We start from the raw sequence: 22,925 nt of genomic DNA, 5'->3' as shown, positions 1-22,925 counted from the left end.
TTTTTTTTTTGAAATGTAGCTATGATCTGGTTTTGACGGGTATATTAATACCAAGGGTAGAATGGGAATCAAAAAAAATTGAAAACTGACCTTTTTTAATATAACCTCATTATTCATAAGGACTAAATTAATATTATTGAAAATTTGATTATGGACCTTTTTATCAAGTGGGAAACTATGTGACTTTTTATCATTTCACACTCTAATGTGACCTTTTCCATCATTTCCCTAATTTAGAATTTCCAATATGATAATGCCAAACGATGGAATTGGTTTTAGGAATTATGAAATCCTCATTTTCAATTAAATTCCATCATTTTTTCTCTCATCTAAACACACTCTAAATGAATACACCCCCGTGTCTTTGCAGAAAATATCGATTTTATACCTTATATTAAATTAGTTATGGCCATTTAGTCTCCTCGGATATTTTGATGTTTCTCCCTGCCTTGGCCATTTAAGTATGATATGTTTTATAGGGGAGTTGTGCTTGCCTGACATCTGACCCCCTACAGGCAAGGCCTCCTCCCCCCTCCCCCATCCCCTCTCGTACCACTTCAGCCATCGTATAGATCTAGACGAGCTACATCAAATTAAAAAAAGATAAAAAAATTTGCCCCAAACGAACACCCGAGCATAAAGTTATGGTCATATAAAGTTTGTGGCGACTTGTGATAGCTATTTCAGAGGTGAATTTCTCTTTGTATTTTCATTCGAATCCATTATTTCAACTTACCATTTGCATGTCTCTCGAAAAATCCTATAAAAACGAGTGGTCACATTGCATTTCGGTTAATTGAACTGCGAGTTATGGCCTTCCTAAGTGCTTCAGAACCATCTTCTGTAGCATCTAGAGGTGGCAAACGGGCCAGCCTGGCCCGGCCCGGCCCATTTTAAGCGGGCCTAGTCGTGCTTCGTGCCGTGTTTGGGCCGGCCCATTTATTATCGTGCCGGGCTCGTGCCGGCCCATTTACTTAAACATTAAGCCCGGTCCGGCCCATAGCCCAAGTCCATATCGTGCTGGGCCGTGCTCGTGCCGGGTCAATAAACGGGCCATGCTCGTGCCTACCCACTATAAAGCACGATTTTTAAATCTTAATTTGAATAAATAAAAATTAATTTTATTTAACTATTAAAAAAATTAAAATAAATTAAGATCTACAATATTTTTCTTAATCTTAGCTTTTTAAGATTAGTTTTCTAATATTTTTTATATTCCACTACAAGATAGAAAGAAAGAAAAAAATAACTCAAAATATATTGCTTGTAGTATATTATTGTGAGATTAATCTTTATTAATATAATGAAGATTTAGTATCATATTATTCTTTCCTTCATTCTATAGTTGTATTATTATGAGATTAGAAAAAATACTTTATGTCAAAACAAGGATATAATGTTTTATTTCACTATTTAGACAATATAAAGAAATAGCATTGGTGGAATTGTCATGAGATTTTAAAAAAGATGTCTAATATTCAAATCTCATCATTGTGGTTTTTAAATATTTTTAAAAACAAAATGAAATTTTGTATTTGTAACGGGCCGGCCCACAATATGTCGTACTCGGGCCGTGCCGGGCCCATCACGGGCTCGGGCCGGGCCGGGCCAATGGGCCAATATTCCTAGGCCCAACCCGGCCCGTTATTCTAACGTGCTCGGGTCGTGCCGGGTCACTAACGGGCTTGGGCCGTGCCGGACCTCTTTCAAGCGTGCCGGGCCCGTGCCGTGCTCGTGCTTAGCGGCCCGTTTGCCACCTCTAGTAGCATCCCAGAACTCGCTTTTGCTGGCCGGAATTCTTTAATGAGTAAATTTCAAAAATAACCTCTCTTCCTATTTCTTTGTTAAGAATGTAATCAAGGACATGTCAGTAATTTCGACCAATGCCCATTGTCTTCTGCTAAATCCAAAAGTGGGTAGCAAAGGGGGGCCTCCCTTTATTAATAGAGATCAAATCGAATTTCAAAGACTCTCGACTGACTCTTAAGAGTGAAGGCATGGAGAGAAGAGGCCGTCGAAACCGTTCTTCTTCTTCTTCTCGGGGTTCAAGATCCTGGAGCAGAGGTGGAACTAGTTCCGCCGAGAAAGTGGAAAACGTCGCCGTTTCCGATGTTCCCCCCATAGTGGGTACTTGCACTTTGATGTGCCCAGGTGAACTAACCAACCTCCATAACTCCCTCCTAATCCTAACCTAATTGATTTGATTGCTCTATTCTATTCTACTTGATGATGCTGATTGTTGTTGTCGTATAACGCAGAAGCAGAAAGGGCACAGCGGGAGCGCCTTCGCGATTTAGCTACCTTTGAGAGGCTAAATGGAAATCCAGCTCGCTCATCGCCATCCATTGCAGTTAAAAAGGTAACAAGATAGATTTACTCTTTTAACTCTTTAACATGTCATCGCTATATGCTCTTGTAATACGGCTGTTGTGTGTGCAATTGAATCCGATTTTACGATGGAGTGCACTAAAACAACATACATTGTATATGTAAATGCAAATAGGAGAGCTAAGACATGTTTTTTTTTTTTTCTTCCGCTAGTTTTTCAGAACTATGTCCACCAAACAAGTTCAAGCATCAGATGTTCGGCCGCTCCCTGTTTTGGAGGATACTTTAAATTACCTCTTAGAGTTGTTTGATTCTGAAGACTATCCTTTTGAAGTGATTCACGACTTCCTCTTTGATCGAACAAGGTCCATAAGGCAAGATCTTAGCATGCAGAATATTGGTGGCGAGAAAGCAATTCACATGTATCAGGAAATGGTATGATTTCCTTGCAAAACCACCCATAAGAGTAGCCAAATACAACATTAATGTTGTTCAACTTAAAAAAGAAGAATGGCAAAATAAAAAGAGTGTGGATTACAGGAACTTGAACCTGGCCACACCTAAGGTGTTTCTCACAATTTCTGTAGTTCAAGTTTGGATACACACCTATCACAAGTATATATACATAATACACATACACACACATTTGCGTGTACGTAGAGAAAGAGAGTAATTAGCCAATGCCCTGTAGTGATTATGTTTGATGATTCTTTGATCCTTAATGGTATTAATTGAGCCAGAACAGTATTTGTACATGCTGATCAGCATTCTGGGTCTCATAACTCACAGCACAGATTGCAGTTTATCTTTTTGCTGCTTTTTCTGGTGGGCATTATGACGTAGTGGTGGGCATTTTGACACTGGCTTGTGTGAAGTACACATCTCAAGTTGGAGATTAACTTAGGTTAAATAAACCAAAAAGATGAAGGCTTTTTTTTTAGATAGGAACACACAATCCATGCTCTCTCTCTCTCTCTCTCACACACACACACACACACACACACACACACACACATCAGGAAATAAATGATTCATCATAGCTTTACTCTCTTTCTCCCGCTCTCTTAATTTTTTTGTCACTCTGTCTCCTGTTTTATAGATTTTTCTAGAACATTGTTTATGCAGATAGAAATGTGAATCGTTCCCAGATAAGAAATTTTGTGGTCATAATTTTCCAAGAAAATAATAGTAAGAACAATATGGAAACTGCTATTCCTGAAAGTTGTTGTAAGCATCAAACCCAAGTACAGACACTAGGGACTACAGTATTAAGGCACACTCTGTAAAGCTATGGATATATCAGAAAAATGAGTTCCATTTTGGAACCTCACAAATTCTATTCATTACGTGGATTTTGCAACATATCTTTGTAGTGTAATGGTCCTTTTTTTATTATTATATCAGGGAAAAGTTCACATGTTGCTAAATTTCCAGAGACCAAATAGGTCCTTTTTGTTGGATTATCTTGGCATGCAATATTAAGCAAGTTCATAGCTGGGAAATCATTTCATTTGAATCTTTGACCAGGGAATGCAATTTTTTTTTTGCTTTTCTTGGCGCAGCCATGCCAATAGTATATATAGTACCCACTATTTCTTGTTTTATTTATTTATTTATTTTTGCGATTTATTTAGTAGTTTGAAATTCCAAATGATGTTATTAATCTAGTGTTTGTTGTACAGGTTAAATTTCATATCATCTCTCTTCATAAGCTTCGAGGTTGCAGCAGTCAAAATACTTCTCCAATGCATCACCTCAACCTGGAGCAGCTTGCAAAGACCTTGACATCTCTATTTAATCTGTATGGCGCAAATCGTCATTCCAATTCTACTTATGAAAATGAGGCTGAGTTTTGTTCTTTTTATGTGCTACTTCATCTTGGTTCTCATAGCCAACCCCTGGTTGATCTCTATTCATCTATGTTTATTTATTTTCTTTCAGTTCTTATAGCTCTTTGTATGTAGTCCTCTATATATAAATTATAGCTTGTTCTGGTCCTAGGGGGAGTCACTTTCTTGGTGGTTTAGTCATGTGCCTTCTTCGATAATCAAGTCAAAGGAAATGCATTTTTCCCGAAAGATTTTACGGTAATTTCCACTCCCTTTTGATTGATTTGATTGATTTTTTTTTTTTTTTTCGTTTTTTTGTTGTTGAACAAAAACTGCTTTTAATTCTTGGCATGAAACTGTTTATGTAACAGATATTTTCGGATGGGTAACTATAAACGTTTCTTAAGTACTGTAGCAGCTGAGGCATCTTATCTTCAATACTGCATTATTGAGCCTTATGTAGATGAGGTAAATGACTTTCTATCATGTTATCATTACTTTTTTGGGTTTGCAATTTTGAACTCTATGGACCAACTTGCATGACCCAATAGAAAAAGAAGATCGCTTAGGCAGTTTTGCACTTACATTGGCTAGTCTTTTACTCTTTTTAAATGCTGGATGCTCTGAGGTGGTATGGTTCTTCCTTTTTCATTCAAAACAACATTAAACTAATTATCCCCATGGGACCATAAGCGTACAAGCATCAAAACACATATTAGGGTACATGTGCTTGGGACAATTATTAAACCAAATACAAGGTTGGCTAATTTTATGACCAAGATTGGCAAATTGTCCGCTAAGAAGTGGCCTTCACAATACGTACGGCTTGTGGCACACGGGAGAGTGAATACTTGCGATGTTCTGCAAAGGAGACCAAATTGTTGCTTCTCCTCCCACTGGTGTGTATTGTGTAAATCACAGGAGGAGATTGTTGATCATATTTTCGTGCACTGTGAAGTTGTTGTGTCTTTGCGGAAAAAGCTCTTCAGGGAGGGTGCAATGATGTGGGAGAATTCAGTTGGAAGGGTTGATTTGCATAAGTTGGAAAACCAGAGAGGAGCATACCTTGCAAACGAAGGGAATGTCCACAACTATACAAGCAGTCCTTCAAGGGACTTAAGCTCTTTGATTCAGATTATTGATTAGAATTTGAGAATTCCAGAGAACTTATCTGGAGATGTTCAAAGCCTGAGCTTCCTCTGGGAGAACCAAAGCATACACCAAAGGCTTGAAACCTGCAACCACCACTCGACCAACACAATCCTTGATAATAAAACCCACTGATGTTTGTCCTGCTAACGAAGTTGGACCATCAAAATTCAGTTTGTAACCTGCTATTTTATTTACTTTTTTCCTATGTTTATGAATAGCAGTTTTGTTTGCTTCCCAGACTCTTTGGAATTTGGAAAATGAATGACTGCTTCTCTAACATTGTTTAATTTATTGTGGAAAAGGAGTGTATTCCTCTGATCCCTAAGTTTCTTACATATAGTAATACACTCCTCCATAGATTAAAACTGTGAAGTCCAATGGGAAACAAGCCAATAAATTATTTTTGCATTATCGTCAGAACCAAGGGAACAAAACTGACCGAGATCATGACAGGTGACCAAACTGAATTAGCACAGGGACAATTCTAAAATGATGATCTACCGTTTCAGAGTGAGTGTGGAACATAGGACAGACATCTAGAACACCTGTAAATCTGGACAGAATTGATCTGAGTGAAATCTTTTCTGAAAAAAAAAATAACAATGCTAAATTCATTTTGGGAGGCTGCTCCAGTTTCCTGATGTTAGAAAGGATTTTAGAACAAACATTGAAAGAAGGTTGAATCTGTATTCCTGTAGCTGACTTGATTGTATATTTACCATGAGGTGAGGGTACCTAAACAAATGAATCTTGAGGTCATATGATTATTTTTTTATAATTAAATGAATTATGTTTACTTCTTTTTTTTAGTTAATTGTTATTGTATCTTTTGGACCATGAATTTTGTTCATCTTCAGTTCCAAGTCTCATTTACTTGTAACAACATTTTAGTTCACTTGCTTTAATGTTTGTAATGTTAAAATAGTTGACTCTTTTTGTTCTTCTGTTTCTTAACTACTACAGGTTCGAGTTTTAGCTGTGTCATGCATCAATAGTGGTGGCTATAAGCTTCATCCATATCCTCTGTCGCATTTATCCAAACTCTTGATTATGAAGGTAGTTTATCAATAACTGGATACTCATATATATTAGCTGTAAATGTAATTATTTATTTATTTATTTATATATTAAGCTTGACCCATATGTTGCTTCAGGAATCAGATTTGGAATCTTTTCTCAAATCCTGTGGTCTTCAAATTTGCACTGATGAAGGACATAATTTGTTGCCCACTAAGCAAACGACCTTTTGTCATCCCAAGGATGGGTCTCAAAACTACAGGTTTTGGGGCATGGAACAATTTGAGAGGTAACTTCAAACTTGTTCCAACTACAAGTCCTCCAGCATCAACATCCTCATACATTGTTTCAGTTTTGTTCCTGAAGGTTTTCAGGAATGAAAACACTTTTATGAGTTTATCTCTAAGATGGCTTATTTTTCCACGCAAAGTGTTCTGCAAAATTAGTTTTGTCATACTGTTGAAAAACTTGTTGCGAACATGAGAGAACTATGGTACAATAGCTCACTTTGTACAATAGTGAGCTTAGTGTAACTGTGAGCAGATGGTTGGAATGGCTTACCTGTTGGTCCGGCCGCCGAAGGTTCAGGTGGTCAGGTAGATGTGGAGGGTTGGTTGCTCTGCTGGTTTAACCAGAAGCCGGACGCTGCAGATCAGAAGATGGGACATCCCGTTTTGGGCCGTTGGGTTTGGGGTCGAGTCTAGGTTGTACTTCAGGTTGAATTTGTTGATCCAATTGAAAGTCAATTCAGCAGCTGGGTTTGTGTCTTTGGGCCTGGTTGTCTTCAGAACAAGATGGAAGGTGTTTTACCACCCTCATTTCTTACTTAACATTGGGCAGGTGAGGTTGGGGGCTTTTACACTATGGCGTTGGTTGTCTTTACTTTTCGCAGTGGCCAGTCTTATACACCTGGGAAATAAGTGTTCCTTTGCACCTTGGTGTTCCGATTTTGTTTTTTCTAGGTTTAGTTGTTTATGCCCTAGTTTGTTTTGTCTTTTCAAGAAGTGAGCATCTGTTCCTTAGATGAGCTTCTGGCTAGGGAACTACTTTCAGTTGCTGCTATGGCATTTGTTGTATACTATTAAAGGCTGCCTTGGCGAATGTTCTGAATGTACCCTGGTTCCTTCTATTAATGGAGTTGTTTTTTCTTTAAAAAAAAAAAAGGGGGACAAAAACAGTGAAGAGATGGGAAGTTTGATTTTTTGCTGCTTTTGGGCTATGCTAGTGAGCCATAGAGCAGGTCCGCCAGGTGGCCAGTACCAGTTTGGGGTTGGAGTCTTGCTCTAGTTGTCTTTCGATTGGTAAAATTGGTTTCTTGGACTGATATTTGAGGATTCATTTGCAAGTTTTTAATTTTGATATATTTGGTGCTTTTGCTGCTTGCTGCGAATGTAAGAGTTATAGTAGCAGAAAGAAGCACAGACACATGGTGTTTCGATTTTTCTCAGAGTAATGTGCAGACTGAATAAATATACAGTGAAAGTTATTCAGATAGATGACTTGGGTAGATCTCGGAAACTTTGTTTACAGGTAGTAAATACATCTGGATTTGGGTAGGTTTGCCGGAGATGATGGAGTTTCCTTGGTAGTTAACTTGTACATTTTCTTTTGCCATCAGATAGCTCTATCAGATTCATGATTAATCTTGTTTTGTTGGTACAACAGAAACTGATCAGTTTGAATGGCGAGTAAAAAGCCATATGCTACAATTTAGTCAATTTCAGTCTGTAGACATTCTTTGACCCATACAGTTCTATCTATAGGTATGAGAGAAAAGTTCACCATTTAGAGCTCCATGGGTAGGTTATCCAAGTTTACAAACCATTGTTTGTGAAAATTGTCACGTCATTCATGTTGAAAAGAATTTATAGGATGTTGGTAATTACAATCATAGACAAAATTGTGACAGACTCGATGATAATTAAGGGAAGTGTATAATCTGTTTATTATTATTTTTTTATAATAATATATACATATATATATATACAGGCCGGTTCTGAAGCGGACGTCCGCACTTTGCTAAAGTGCGGACGGCGACGCAGCAGCGGCGTTCCAGGCGGCGACGGTGGCTCGGGGCTTGGCGGACGGAGGCCGGAGGCTTGGCGGACGGGTCTGGGCAGCGTTCGAGGTCGGAGGAGGTCCGAGTTGCAGGTTCTGGGCAGCAACCCGACCTGCAACTGCAGGTTTTCTGGGCAGCGCTGCAACGACGTCGCCGGCGACTCCACCGACTACAGACCTCTCCGCCCGACCCCTGGCGTCCTTCCGGCAACCTCCGCCGCTCCGTCGCGCCCCGAGCCGAGCTGCAGCAGCGCCGTCCGCACTTTAACGAAAGTGCGGACGTCCTCTTTGGAACGCCTCCATATATATATATATATATATATTTTTTTTTTTAGCTTCCAGAGAGATGGTCTCTGCTCCTTTTTAAATGTCTCCTTTTCTTGTTTCCCACCCTCTCTATCGAGTCAAGTGATCATGTATTCCTTTGTAATTCCTAATTTTTTTTTTTTTTCTCTAGGAAGTTCTTTCATTTGTATTTACGGTTTTTGTTTGTTGGCTTTGCATGTATCGAGCTTGATGTTCTCTTTATTATCTGTCTAATTTCAGGTAATGAAACAAAAGTTGAGGATAAGAAGCTAATCATTATGGGGATGAATATGGAAAGATATTTTCTGCTTGTGGCAAAGACTCGTGCTTCTGAGTTCAAGCAGACAATCCAACTGTTGATATAAGCGTAGAAAGGTCTGATTCTTCTAATTGGAAATGATAACGTTGATAAGCATTGTTCTTCAGATGGTAGCAATGATGTAAATCTTAAGCTAGCCAGATATGAGGTGTGATGATTGTGCGAGTATCCATGGGAGTTTAATATCTCAAGGAAGTTATTGCCCAAAATGGAGTATGTAGGTATGTTGACTTTGATATTTGAGTGACTGCAATATTCTGACTGAAGATGTAAAGTCCATTTTGGATGTGTATCAGAGACTTCTACTTCCTTGCTATCATCCAAAGTGCGCTGCTCACGACTCGGTTCATATTTCTCGTCAACTCATTCTTCTGAGGAAGCTTCGAGAAAGTTTATTAACGAACACGTCTAATGTACTGTAAATGACTGTATTACCAATGTGGGATGTGCAAACACTGTCTACTCCCCAACTTTCTTGCCTTTGACACATGGTGATGTTGTAACTTTCAAGCATGTAATAGACCTATAAAACTACATGTAATTCCTTTGTAGTGCCAAGTATTCTTTTTCGAGAGTAAAATTCTCGTATGGTACATGAACTATATATCACTAAATTCGCTTTTTTGTACCTATAAATTTTTAGGGAGTCTGACAATTGACAAAGCGAGACTGAAAAAGAAAACACAGCAACAGTAGGAGGAGGTCTTGGGATTTGGAATTGGAAGTGAGTTGAGCAAGATCAAGACCCACTCCTCCTCTGCTTCCGGATCTGGCAGTCCCCGTTGTCGTCTGGTGGTTCAATACTGTAAGATTTGTAGGAGGGAAGATGAGCATTGAGATTACAATTGCCCGTACCACAACTTGGTCGTGTCGGGCGAAAAGCTTGGGCGAGAGTATATGGTAGCTTGCAAGTGTCATGATTGGGAGGGCGGCCACCCTGATCCTGACAGTTGCGATTGGGAAAGATATCTTATATGTCCTCGAGACCCTGAGTACTAGTAACTTAATACATACTCTAGCTTCCTTGAAGAAAAGAAAGTAGCTCCCTCAGCCTTGGTTATGTGCCTCCTACAACACCACACCTAGCTGGTTATGAGCGTTTTGAATTACAAGAATCACGGGACATTGGCATGGACTTTCCTCATCAGGGGAGGAATCAACCTCAAGCAAAGATACCAGACCTGATGAAAGAGATAATGGCGACCTATTAGATTTCTGTGTAGAGCAGCCTCAAGGTTTTGAAGTGAAAGGGAAGGAAGAAAAAGTATACAGGCTTCGGAAGGCGTTGTACGGGTTAAAGCGAGCCCCTTGCGCACGGAACAGAAGAGTTGATGGTTATTTTCTTTAAAATGGATACGAGAGGAGCCCGAGTGTATATGTGAAGAAAGAAGATACTGAAATTCTTGTCGTTTGCTTTTATGTTGATGATTTGATTTACTTTGTTTCCGATATGAGATTGATGGATGATTTTAAAGAAAATATGATGAAGGAATTTGAAATGACTGACTTATGAGATATTTTCTCAGAATTCAAGTTGAGCAAAAGAAAGGAGAGATTTTCCTTTCTCAAGAGAAGTATACTGAAGATTTGCTCAAGAAGTATCACATGGCAGATTGTGAAAATTGGTCTCCACACCCATGGCCTTCAATGAAAAATTGTGGAAAGATGATGGGGGAGAGAAAATAGATGCAAAGATGTATAGAAGCTTGGTTGGATCGCTGATTTGTCTCACCAACAAGACCAGACTTACTGTATCCGGTGAGTGTTATTTCAAGGTTCATGAATGAGCCAAGAAAGTTCCATCATGCAGCAGCTAAAAGAATATTAAGGTAGCTACAAGGGATAAAGAAACATGAGATCAAATATGAGAGAAAATGGTGCCAAGCCGGTCGGATACACCAATAGTGATTGGGCGGTTGTCTTGATGATAGGAAGAGCACATCAGGTTATAATTTTTGTTTGGGATCAAATGTGATTTCTTGGGGCTCAAACAAGCAAAGACACAGTGGCATTGTCATCTACTGAAGCTGAATACATTGCAGCAAATGAATGTGCATGTGAAGCTGCTTGGCTAAGGAGAATTCTCAAGAATTTGCAGCTGGAGCAAGAAGAGTCTACAAGAATCTATTGTGACAACATGTCTGCTATATCCTTGTTTAAGAATTCAGTTTTCCATAATCACACTAAGCACGTTGAGCTCAGATATCATAAAATCAGAGAATAGGTGAGCAAAGGAGAAATTTGCTTGAGATTCATTAACACCTATGATCAACCAGCTTAAGTCCTGACCAAGTCAGTCACCAAGGTGAAATTTGGTGCCATGTAGAAGATTACAAAGTAAGAGCGGGTGTCAAGAGTAATTTCACTAATTTGTAATCTTGTGTTTCCAAGATTAGCATTAAATGTGTTGTCTGTGATAGCTAGAGTCCTCTAGAATTCCATTGTCTTGGAACTCTGTTAGTTTCTAGAATCATCCCCTCCTAGTTTAAATAGAATATTTGTAGTCTATATGAGTATTCAGAAAAGCAAGAAAAAGCCCTCTGTAATGTGCAGGAGCAGCAGCTCTGCAAGTATTTTGAAATCTCCCATTTGCTTAATGAAATCAATCTAAAGCAAACTCAGTCACCAAATTTGCCAATAGCTCACCAAGGTTCTGTTATTACCCCAACAGAGCCAACATGCTTCTCAGAAGCATCAACTTCTACAAGCATATATTCCAAACTCTGCTTCTAATTTCCGCTAGTGAGTTAAAATACATGCATGCCAAACTCAAAAGCATCAATTTCAACACCACTACGAGCATACAAAATTCTCCTTTTAGTTTCCATGAGTAAGTTAACATAAAGAAGACAACCTACAACACCACATGACTGCGACACTAAAGAAGTTGATCCAAACTGGAACAGTTGGGTATCGTAGAAGAGGACCAAACTAGGTTATCACATTATAAGAAACAACATCTACTAAAGAGGAATGTTCTACGTGAATGTAATCAATCATATGGATCTAACTTTGGTAGTTCTTAAAAAATAAAAATGAAAAATAAAAAATATGAAGACACTGGTGTTCGAGAGTGACTTATTTTATGTGAACCTGAAAGGACACTGGCCACCATGACTTGCAGCTGAAGTTGGATTCAAGCGCATTCTTTTGTATTAATTCATTTGGTTCTTGCAGTTCAGTTAATTGACCGTATATATGCAGGAAAGAAAAGAAAAAGAAAAAAAAAAGGCATAATAATAAGGGAAATTTCCCCCATAAAAAGGCACAAGTCACACTTTAAGTTTCCCCATTTCATATGTCTAAGGAAGCCACAGACAAATAAAAACCATGACAGTTACCCAAGAGTTATAAAATCAAAAATTAACATACCTCCCTCGCATATCAAAACACCAACAAAACTAATATCACTGGCTAGCTGCTAGCACAAGCACATCGTATCATTGATTCTTTCTTTTCATCATCATGATGAGATTTTGACAAGTAAAGCTCTCAAAAAACGACGGCATATGTTTCGCTTCAATATTACAGTCAGGAAGATGGCGGATTATATGGGCAATGAGGCCGAATATGACCAGGCTGACCACAGTTGTGGTAAGTATACTGCTTCCTTTTCCTTTTTCCCCCTCTACCAGAAGCTCCCTCAAATGACTCTTGCACACTCTGATACTCGAAATTTTCAATTTCTTCTGCCATCAGTGCTGCTTCCACTGCCTCGTGATAAGTATTATGCACAAAACCAGGTAAACCGATACCGATGGAAGGCCTCAACCCGCGTAAAAACTTCCCTGCCATATCTTTATCCGAAGTCAGAACATTAGGTGCATGCCATGATAATTCAATGAACTTAGACTCGTACTGAAAAACTGTCATTTCCCCCTGTGTCAAATTGAGAAATTCTTCTACTTTAGCTCGCCTTAAAGACTCAGGATAGTACCTATTCAAAAATATCTTCTCAAAGTCATCCCAATTCATCGATTCCACATCACAGGTCCTTTTAACAAAATCCCACCAGTAGCCAGCCGCTCCAGTAAGAGTATAGGCTGCAAACCCAACTCTTAGGTCTCCAGGTACATCAAGAACATCAAAACATTGCTTTACCCTTCGTAACCACTCCAGCCCTTCCAAAGAATTATCAAGATTTCCCGCGTACTCCGGGGGTGACAGACTAATGAACATCTTCAAAAATTTCAGCCTCCTATTGAACCCGTTTGTGCCCTCAAGCTCGAGGGAAGCTATTCGCAGTAAGGCTTGAAACAACTTAGCCACCTCCTCATCATGTGGAAGGCCAGTAGTGGATGAAGTAGCTCCACCTGTTCTAGTATCTTGCTGAATTTTAACAAATGAAACATTAGCTTCCATTCAAGTGCAAAATCAACAGGAAATATTCACAACACTAAGTGCGGTCAGTCATCAACATTCTACCATCCATAAACAATTACCATGGAGTCTCCTAACCTAAGAATATGATATCAGATTGCATAGTCTACTCCAAAAGCTCAGATGTGATGTGTCGCTGTCATTTCCAAAGTATGGCATAGTTATCAAGAAGGATGAAACAGAGTCCAATTTGCTTTCCTTGTACTTCACAAAAGTAAAACAGAAACAAACCAATTCAAGTAATTATACAAATATGCATCAGGCCAATGAGAATGTCACAAACAGGTTACAATTCTCGATCATCAATTATTATTATATCTTATTTTCTGATCTTTTGCTCTCAAAGTCAAATCGGTATCACTTAGACCTTATTATTCACCATACTATTATTCCAAGTTTCCAACTAAGTTTATCAGAACAATGAATATCTGCCACCTGGTCATTAATATTATGAAGTAAATTGATTCGCACAAAGAAGGAACAAAATAAAAACACTGAATCAAATTTAATGAAGGAAGGTCAGACCATCTAATACATCATGTTAACATTCATATTACTAAGACGGCACATTTATACGATACATTACCCCAGTACAATTAGAGAAAGCACTTTCCTAGAAATTCCAAAACTAAAACGATGACCAGAACAACTACATGAGTAAATAGACGCACTGATACTATCATAGAAAAGTGCACGCAATGTGTTTCAGGGGAAGAACAAAATCAGGCAGAAATCATCATATAGATAAAATGAAGAAAGATTATGATCTCTTGCATTACGGCAATCAACACTAATTTAACAGCTCTTCATCTCTTGTTACATAACAGAAAAATCATGTTATAGAAATACTATGTTCTCAGTTTTGGGTACGTATATTACTCATACTTCTTTTTCTTTCATTTTCCCAATTTTACTTGGACCTTCAAGAACTAATCAAAGATATGGCATTCAAACAATGAAATGTAAAAGATACAGAAACAAGATAAGGATCTCTCATTCACAAACAAGAAAAATTTGTCCCGTCAAAACAAAGATGAGGTTAACACCTGCAACTCCACTTACATTTGAGTACAAATGAAGAAGCGAAAGCAAAGATGACACCAACATAGGGGGCAATTAAGAGGTAAGCCCGAGCCCGAAACAAGCTAACATGCTTCTAATTTCAAATATGTACACCACTTATATCGGAAGACTACTCAAGTACATTATAAACACCGAGTGTTCATCAAAAAGAGAATAACCAAGTGATCTAGTTAATGTCGTATCTCCTATGTATACAAATCATTCTGGAATCTGCAGAAACGCATAAACATTATATATAATGGTACCCAGAGAGTTTTTCCTTTAGCTAAACTGAAAGTGCCACAAACTGTATACAGGAGTAATATGAATAGAAGACCATTCAAATTAGAAGCATCAAGGAGACATAAAACACATGTGTTTCCTGAAACACAATCCCATTAGCAATTTCCAGACAACCTAAGCAACTACTTAAAAAGAGAAAAGCCAGACATTAAGAAATCAATGGAGTTAGAGTTAACCTTGCCCATATTAGCTCTTGAGTGCTTGTTTAACAGGATGATTTCTTTGGATGCTTCTCTGGGAATGTAACATACACGCATCCATGCATTAGAGGTTTTAATATCTAGGGAGAGTGAGCATTCTTATGAGCCATCAACGGAGACGATCAGTATTTGATTGCCCTATTTTGTAATTCTTGCTTCTCTCCACAGTCGAGTGACTCGAGTTCTGTGCGACTTTACCTTTTATGGCGGCACCACAAGTCCACAGCTCCCGTGAAAATTAAATAGGATTCTTGACCTAAAACACCAATAATGGGTCAAAATTAACCAATTTACTCGCCAATGTATTTTTATTTCCACAACCTTAATTTAAAGTAAAATGATAATTTTACCATCATCTTAATTAATAAACTACAGTCACTGCCACTCACTCTCTCTCTCTCTCTCTCTCTCTCTCTCTCTCTCTCTCTCTCTCTCTCTCTCTCTCTCTCTCCCCCTCCCTCCTCCACGCCGTCGTCAAGGCTCGGTGCCCTCTCCCTCCTCCGCGCAGTCGTCAAGGCTCGGTGCCCTCTCTCTCTCTCTCTATTCAGCGCCGCCGTCGAGGCTCAATCCAAGGTTTCCGAGCCTACCAAGAAGCAGCAGCAGCATCTGAAGCTAGCGGAGGAGGTAGAAGAAGAGGGACAATACAAGCTTGCAACTCGCTATCCAAAGCCGACAAGTGGACCGATGACATGCTCCAGATCGGAGACATAGTCGAGGAGATCCGTATCGGCACCTCTGTCATCGTCAAGTCGCCGTAACTTCTAATCACAGTAACACAACACATTTTAGGTTGGGGGTTTCTGAATTTGGAGTAAAACGCTGTGTTTTGGGATCAAAGAGTGTTCATCAATTGGGCTTGGGGCGCTTTCTATTTTCCTCTCCTCCTATTTTCCTATGCACAGATTTAGGGGCAATAAACTTTTTATGGGGGTAATAAAACATTTATTGCTCCCCCAATAAATGTTTGTTGCCCTCCAATAAAAGGTTTTGAATTATGTAATATCCTTATTTTCTTCCTCAATCAAAGCTTTATTTGTCTAAATTATAAGGAGATTAGTGATTCACACACAATTTAAGTGCGTTTCTAGCCCTAATTACCTTGAAATTAGTGAATATTCAAGCGTTATTTCGTAGTATTATTTTGTTTTCTTCATTTATAGGAAATTATGGTCAAGAGAGGAAAAAGATAAAAGAAATGGTGAATTTGAGAAAGAAAATCGACTTCCAACTAAAGGACGAAAAGTCAACTGGTTGATCATTGGGACAATCAAGTCAACTTGACCCAATAGCAAGAAATCCAAGGTCCAAGACAAAAGAAGCACACAAGTGAAGACCCAAGCCCATTTGTATTACATTTTTGTATTCAAATTTCAAATTCAAGGTGAATATAATGACAATAATAATTAGTAGACCACACACTTCACATACATCACACGTGTGGATGAGATATTTATTTGTGTTCACACTAGACACACACTCACTTACACTTTTACCCTCCAATTTTCTTTATATTTTTCAAAATGTTTTCTAAACTTCTAAATCTCTACATTTTTATTAAGTTTTTTTAGTCTCATTTTATCCATTTTCTCCTTATTTTTGAGCCCTTGGATCTAGGGTACAAGTCCAATCTTGACCCTAGAATCCAATGAGGCATTTAATTAAGCACATTTGCACACACATTTCATAAGCTTAAGACCCATTTTCACCACCCTAAGCCTTTTGGCCGAATTTGGGAGTTCTCTCCCTTCTCACTTCTTCTTCTCTCCTTGATTCTCCATTCTTCACTTGTTAGCTTGCACAAGGAGGAGGCACACACATCTTCAGTATTTAGGCCACCATCTCTACACCATGGCTTCATAAGGGTAGCAAGAGAAGTCATGAAGTTATGGCAATAGCTAGTGACAAGCTTTGCCTTGACTTTCATGGATTTCTGCTCTCATTCCCTCTTCTTTCTCTCTCTTATTTCTTGCTTATAGTATTGTTTGATGTGTATTGATATAGATTTGTGTGTGACCTCTTATGGTTTTAGGGTTTTGAAACCCAAATTTAGTTTTGTAAGGTTTTAATGAGGAATTAAAAAAATTGGTGTTTATTCATATGATTTGTGTACTCTTGCTTTAAGTTCTTCACTCTAGATGTATGGTTTAGGTTTTCCTCTCCTTAATCTATGTTTGGTGTGTTGGAGTTGGAATATTGAATTGGGGAATTTATATTTCAATTTAAATTATGGCATGAGTATGCTGAAATTTGCCCATTGTATATCTCTATTTCCATTTGAATTTCTTACGTTGTTGTTCTCCAAGCACCCAATTTTGAGTATTATTGCCCTTGATTGTTGGAATAGTATTCGGAATTGTTGTGTAGGGTAATTGTTACAACAAGTATTCTTTTTGACTTTATTATTTGTGGTAATGGTTGCTAGAGTGTGTTACAATCGATTGTCAAAACCTAAAGCATTTAGTTTTGAGCACTATGGCCCTAACGAGTAACAAGGCATAAGGTTTAAGACTAGTATAGGGTAGCCAAAACCTAAGTGTTATTTCTTCTCCTTCTTTTTGCTTAAGGTTTGACTACTATCTTATGACAATCAATTTAACTTTCCTTTCTCTTAATGCTAAATGGAAATCCAACAAAATATTTGAAGCATCTTTTGAATTAGTCATCATCATTCCATATGATTTTGGATTTGGGTGGAGAACCTTGAATTCTATGGTGACCCTTGATGTGAGGCATCTCATTCATCTATCTATCTTATTTTTATGTTGTAGTTAGTTAGTTTATTTTTCAAATTATGAAAATCCAAAAATATGGTAACTTTCACACTACCATTCATTTGTAAATCTATGTAGGCGTAAGCATTACAAGGACTTTTGTGTTTCATGGCCCTATCTAAGCCTTGTTTGGTGCAAGGCCGTCTATGTGACTTTGTGTGATGCAAAGTCATGCTTAAATGAGACTCGGTGCCTTATTTAGTTTTTTTTTTCTATTTTTATTTATTTGTGCAAGTGATTTTGGGTGACTTACAACTATATATAGGATTTTAGCTAGCTCATATTCCCCGAGGTACGATAAATAGGGGCGTAAATACTTCCCATCTTTGATAATTGTGTTGATTGTTACACTCTAGGTGGATAAAAAAAAGGTTCAAATCAATTAGTTCTCCTTCCCCCTAATAAACTTTTTTTTTTTTTTTTTGTAGTTCTCCAAAACTAAAAGGATGACCAGAACAACTACATGAGTAAATAAGACGCACTGATACTATCAGAACATAATTCATAGAAAAGTGCACGCAATGTGTTTCAGGGGAAGAACAAAATCAGGCAGAAATCATGATATAGATTAAAAGAAGAAAGATTATGATCTCTTACATTACAGCAATCAACACTAATTTAACAGCTCTTCATCTCTTGTTACATAACAGAAAAATCATGTTTTAGAAATGGGAAAAAAATACAAACAGTACCCAACTTATGGCCCACTATTAATTTTCATACCCAAGTTTCCGAAACTATCACAATGGTACCTGAAATTCCTAACCCGACCCAACATTCATACACGCCGTCCATGACGACGTTAATTCTTGTGTCAGGTGCCATAGTTTAAGGGATATTTTGGTCACTTCATTCACTCAAACTTTTTTTAATATATTTTTTTCTTCTCTCAATTTTTTTTTCTTTTCTTCTGGTGATTTCACCAGGCCTCTCGACCTTCCTACTTCACTCCTCCTCTCTTTCTGCGTTGAGCATGGAAGCAATTTTCTCATCTTTAATGGTCTTCCTCATTGAATCTATAGCTTTGGAATCAGAACCTTCTGTGTTCGCAATTGAGGTTGGAATCGGCACCTCCCAAGCCTTACGACTTTGTTTTCTGTTTGTGTTTGGCTTTTAGCCATTCTATCTGTGTGTTTAGATTCAGGTAGGGCTGGAATCGGTTCTATTTTTGGCATTTTTTGTCGGAACCGAAACCGATATGTTTTTTCTGGTTCGGTGTGGTCATTTTGTTTTGCCGGAACCATATTTTTCGGTTCGGTTATAGCTTGCAACCGGTTCCTGTACAGAGCAAGAAAACAGCAAAGCGATCTAGTTTCCTAGCTTCGATTATAGCTTGTAACCGGTTCCTGATCAAGAATGACTACTTGAATTCGACAGAATCTAAGGATTCAAAGCCACGTCCTGAGTTGGGAATCGAAGGAATCAAATTGGGAATTGGGGAAGTGATGAAGATGAACTGGAAATCCCGATTCGGGATGAAACTATGAAATTGAGTTTCAGTCAGTTAATGTGCTGACTGCTGTGTCTGAGAAATTGGGGAAGAGTCTGGGGAAGAAACTGGAACTGGAATGGCCGATTGACTTGGGGCTGCGTTTATGAAATCGGGGAAGAACATGTATTGAAGGCCGGGCTAGGTCTTGTTTGATCGAAAGAAAGAAGAAATCATCATCTTTGGGTATTTTTTAATTGTTTCTGGGTAAAAAGGCATGGACTAGTGGGTACTTTTTATTGTTTTTGGGTAAAATGGCATGGTTGGTCGCTTGGTGGTCTGTTGGCTTTGCTTTAATTGTTAAGTCTGCTGTCTGCGAGGTAAAAAGTCATGGGCTAGTGGGTACTTTTTTATTGTTTTTGGGTAGAAAGGCATGGGCTGGTTGGTATTTAAAATTGGCATGACCGATTTACCCCTAAAACTACGCCACCTGGCATGTCACTTAACGCCGTCATGGACGGCAGGTATGAATATTGAGTCGGGTAAGATATTTGGAGTACCATTGTGATAGTTTCGGAAACTTAGGTATAGAAATTAATAGTGGGCCATAAGTTGGGTACTGTTTGTATTGTTTTCCCTTTAGAAATACTATGTTCTCAGTTTTGGGTACGTATTAATACCTCATACTTCTTTTTCTTTCATTTTCCCAATTTTACTTGGACCTTCAAGAACTAATCAAAGATATGGCATCCAAACAATGAAATGTAAAAGATACAGAAACAAGATAAGGATCTCTCATTTACAAACAAGAAAAAAATTGTCCCATCAAAACAAAGATGAGGTTAACACCTGCAAGTCCACTTACATTTGAGTACAAAAGAAGTAGCGAAAGCAAAGATGACACCGACATATGGGACAATTAAGAGGCAAGGCCGACCCCGAAACAAGCTAATTAACATGCTTCTAATTTCAAATATGTACACCACTTAAATCGGAAGAGTACCCATGTCACGCCCCGAATTTTGAATGATAAATTCAAATCCGAAACATGAATTAAACCACTTAATCAAATAAACGTTCTGAATTTTTTTCTCAATATAACCTCACCTCACGGTACACAAACTCCAAATCTCGAAACCTCGAGTTCATTATTACAATTCACTCTCACAAGCAATATTGTAAAGCTCTAAATGAGCATAACACACCTCACAACTTACAATTGCTGTACCGCACGATCACCGTCCTGGTTCTCCTGTCCTGTAGGATTACCCGCTACACAATTTGAATAGTGTACCGGGAGTTGCAACAACACAAAACCCGGTAAGCTTTTGACAGCTAGTATGAGTAAACAAGAAAGAACTGTTGATTTATTAAATTACAAGACCACCACAAACCCACGTTACTTTCTCACTCTCATATATATATATATAGACACTTATGAGTTACTCTCAATTTAGCTCATAAGATTTCCCAACATTTGACAGACAGACTCATATATATATATAGACCCTTATGAGTTACTCTCAATTTCCCTCATAAGGTTACCACATATATATAGACACTTATGAGTTACTCTCAATTTCACTCATAAGGTCACTCCACATTTGGCAGACAGACTAGAGCTCTAACTGAACGTAACCACTCGTCCGGCCACAGACGTGATTACGATTTAATACTATTAATAACCACCAGCCCGGTACGAGAGCGTGATTCACTAATAGATGCCATGGTCACCTCGTGACCTAGTGATCTCCACAGATCACAACAATTTATTGTTCCTCAACAATAAAACTCAACACCTCTCACAATATATTGTTTCTCAACAATAAACTCAATACCTCTCACAATATATTGTTTCTCAACAATAACTCAACACAACTCCAACAATACATATTATTTCACGTAATAATATATATACAGACATTCACACAGGAATGTCTAGTAACACCAACAATAGTTCATATGATTGCAACAAAATAAAGCAATTAATTGTATTGGGTTCGTAATATGAACCACGTGAGGTTTACTCACCTCGATATTCCCGCTGCGTCTTCAATTCAACACAATACACACCGAAATCTTTCACCCAAGGGAGACCGTCAATCACCTAATCACACATGACCTTATTTTAGCCAATAACTCAAAAACATACTCAAACGACAATCCAACGGTCGGATCGAAATTAAATGATGATCCAACGGTCGGATCCTCACGGATCGCCTTTAGGATCACCCTCCAAAAATCATCACGAAGATCCAACGGTCGGATCTTCCTGAATCGTCCTTACTAACATCTTCACAAATTTATACAAAAATCCGACGGACGGATTCTCACGAATCGCCTTCCGAATCACCATTTCTCAATTATACGAAGATCCAACGGTCGGATCTTCGCCCATGACCACACAAAGCCACTGGGACAGTCATAAGATCATCATATCAAAACTACAAGTCCATCTGACGGTCCTAACTTCACATATCACGAATCAAACGATCGAAATCGATCGAAACGTAAAAATTCATAACTTAATCATATGATATCCAAAAATTGCGTATAATATATCAAAATGATCGTATTGAAATATAGAATCTGAAAATGTACAGAAACCATATTTTTGATCCCCGGAGGTGGCCGGAAAGGGCCGCCGGAGTTAGTGGCAGAGCCGCCGCCGACCACCACCAATGGTGTCGGGGTCGGGCTGCTCTTCTTCCTCTCATCATGCTTAACAACTTTCATAACTAGCACGAAGTCTGAAAATGACCGGAAGGGGTCGAAAATTACCTTGAACAGTATGAAGGTGGCCGGAATTTTCCAGAAACCGGCGAGAAACTGCAGAAAACGGCGAGCTCCAATTCGACGTAAAAACGTCAATTTAAGGCTTCGATTCCTTCTTAAGAGTTGTTAAGAAACTCAAGAAGAACTCACTGGTTCAAGAATCACAGAAAAATATGGTCTGTAGCTCGAGATATACCGATCGAAAGCTTCGGTGGTCGGAAAAACTCCAGAATTTTGCAGAATCCGGCAAGGCTTGATTTCGACGTCAAAACTTCAATTTCAGGCTTCGATTCCTTCTAGAGAGTTGTTAAGAAACTCAAGAAGAACTCACTGGTTCAAGAATCACAGAAAAATATGGTCTGTAGCTCGAGATATACCGATCGAAAGCTTCGGTGGTCGGAAAAATTCCAGAATCCGGCGAGCTTGAGTTTCGACGTAAAAACTTCAACGAAACGCTTCGATTCCTTCTGGAGAGTTTTTCAGAACTTCAAGGTGAGCTCACTGGTTCAAGAATCACTCAAAAATACGTCCTGTAGCTCGAGATATTTGGATCGATAGCTCCGGTTTCGTTCTTGGCGGGGTTGACTTGTAGTTGCTGCTACGGGATGCGCCGCCGTGCAAGGCTGCTTCTGGAGGCTTCAGAAGGTTGAGGCGAATCCAATGAGACAAGAATCAAGAGATATGGTAACCTGTAGCTCAAGATATTGAGATTGAACCAAAACGAGCTCAAACAGAAACCGACTCCTCCGCCGCCGCTGCTGGCCGTCTTACGGTACGAGGCTGCCACTGGCAGCTGTGCAAGGTCAAGGTGAAGGTATGGGAAGTGGTCTGAGGTTGATTGATGGTCTATGGAGCAAGAACAAGCTTTGGAGAAAATGCTCTGTTTCTTTGAGTGTTTTCGGATGAGAATGAGAATTGTTTTTGAGTTTAGTCGACTCAACAAGGCCAAACAGCATTATACAATGCTTAATCATGTAAGTAAAGCACCGATAATTA

General features: G+C 38.7%; 2 protein-coding genes and 1 long non-coding RNA gene across 4 annotated transcripts; 1 reads left to right on the top strand and 2 right to left on the bottom strand.

The window, feature by feature from the left end:
• Nucleotides 1–1,931: 1,931 nt before the first annotated feature.
• LOC133715631 (SAC3 family protein C) lies at nucleotides 1,932–9,576 on the top strand. Of its 2 annotated transcripts, XM_062142188.1 has the most exons (9): nucleotides 1,934–2,151; nucleotides 2,259–2,359; nucleotides 2,542–2,763; nucleotides 4,011–4,229; nucleotides 4,330–4,415; nucleotides 4,529–4,625; nucleotides 6,273–6,365; nucleotides 6,464–6,615; nucleotides 8,931–9,576. In XM_062142188.1, exons 1-9 carry the CDS (start codon nucleotides 1,998–2,000, stop codon nucleotides 8,932–8,934), a joined length of 1,128 nt encoding a protein of 375 aa, XP_061998172.1. In that variant the 5' UTR covers nucleotides 1,934–1,997; the 3' UTR covers nucleotides 8,935–9,576. The 2 variants fall into 2 exon arrangements, with proteins under 2 accessions (XP_061998173.1, XP_061998172.1); XM_062142189.1 differs by lacking the exon at nucleotides 2,542–2,763 and having other exon boundaries at nucleotides 1,932–2,151.
• Nucleotides 9,577–12,281: 2,705 nt separating this feature from the next.
• On the bottom strand, nucleotides 12,282–15,192 carry LOC133715384 (uncharacterized). Its single transcript, XM_062141871.1, has 2 exons — nucleotides 14,931–15,192; nucleotides 12,282–13,338 (listed from the first exon to the last, which is right to left on the bottom strand). Exons 1-2 carry the CDS (start codon nucleotides 15,009–15,011, stop codon nucleotides 12,541–12,543), a joined length of 879 nt encoding a protein of 292 aa, XP_061997855.1. The 5' UTR covers nucleotides 15,012–15,192; the 3' UTR covers nucleotides 12,282–12,540.
• A 5,203-nt stretch (nucleotides 15,193–20,395) lies between these two features.
• On the bottom strand, nucleotides 20,396–22,556 carry LOC133718239 (uncharacterized). The gene is made up of 3 exons (XR_009850171.1): nucleotides 21,936–22,556; nucleotides 21,186–21,261; nucleotides 20,396–20,426 (listed from the first exon to the last, which is right to left on the bottom strand). It is a non-coding gene; the product is annotated as an uncharacterized LOC133718239 (long non-coding RNA).
• Between the last annotated feature and the right edge of the window lie 369 nt (nucleotides 22,557–22,925).

Source organism: Rosa rugosa, chromosome 6, assembly GCF_958449725.1.
Source record: "Rosa rugosa chromosome 6, drRosRugo1.1, whole genome shotgun sequence".
In the NCBI taxonomy this organism is placed as follows: domain Eukaryota; kingdom Viridiplantae; phylum Streptophyta; class Magnoliopsida; order Rosales; family Rosaceae; genus Rosa; species Rosa rugosa.
Note: the sequence above shows the minus strand (reverse complement) of the source record. Positions and strands in the feature narration are given on the sequence as shown.

What these genes read in the sequence shown, in the direction of transcription:
- LOC133715384 (XM_062141871.1), bottom strand. Translation starts at nt 15,011, where the DNA reads ATGCGTGTATGTTACATTCCCAGAGAAGCATCCAAAGAAATCATCCTG. An exon ending in CAAGAGCTAATATGGGCAAG is followed by an intron (nt 13,339 to 14,930) that starts GTTAACTCTAAC and finishes GTTAAAATTCAG; the next exon opens with CAAGATACTAGAACAGGTGG.
- LOC133715631 (XM_062142188.1), top strand. Translation starts at nt 1,998, where the DNA reads ATGGAGAGAAGAGGCCGTCGAAACCGTTCTTCTTCTTCTTCTCGGGGT. An exon ending in TTGAGCCTTATGTAGATGAG is followed by an intron (nt 4,626 to 6,272) that starts GTAAATGACTTT and finishes TAACTACTACAG; the next exon opens with GTTCGAGTTTTAGCTGTGTC. An exon ending in CCAAACTCTTGATTATGAAG is followed by an intron (nt 6,366 to 6,463) that starts GTAGTTTATCAA and finishes ATGTTGCTTCAG; the next exon opens with GAATCAGATTTGGAATCTTT.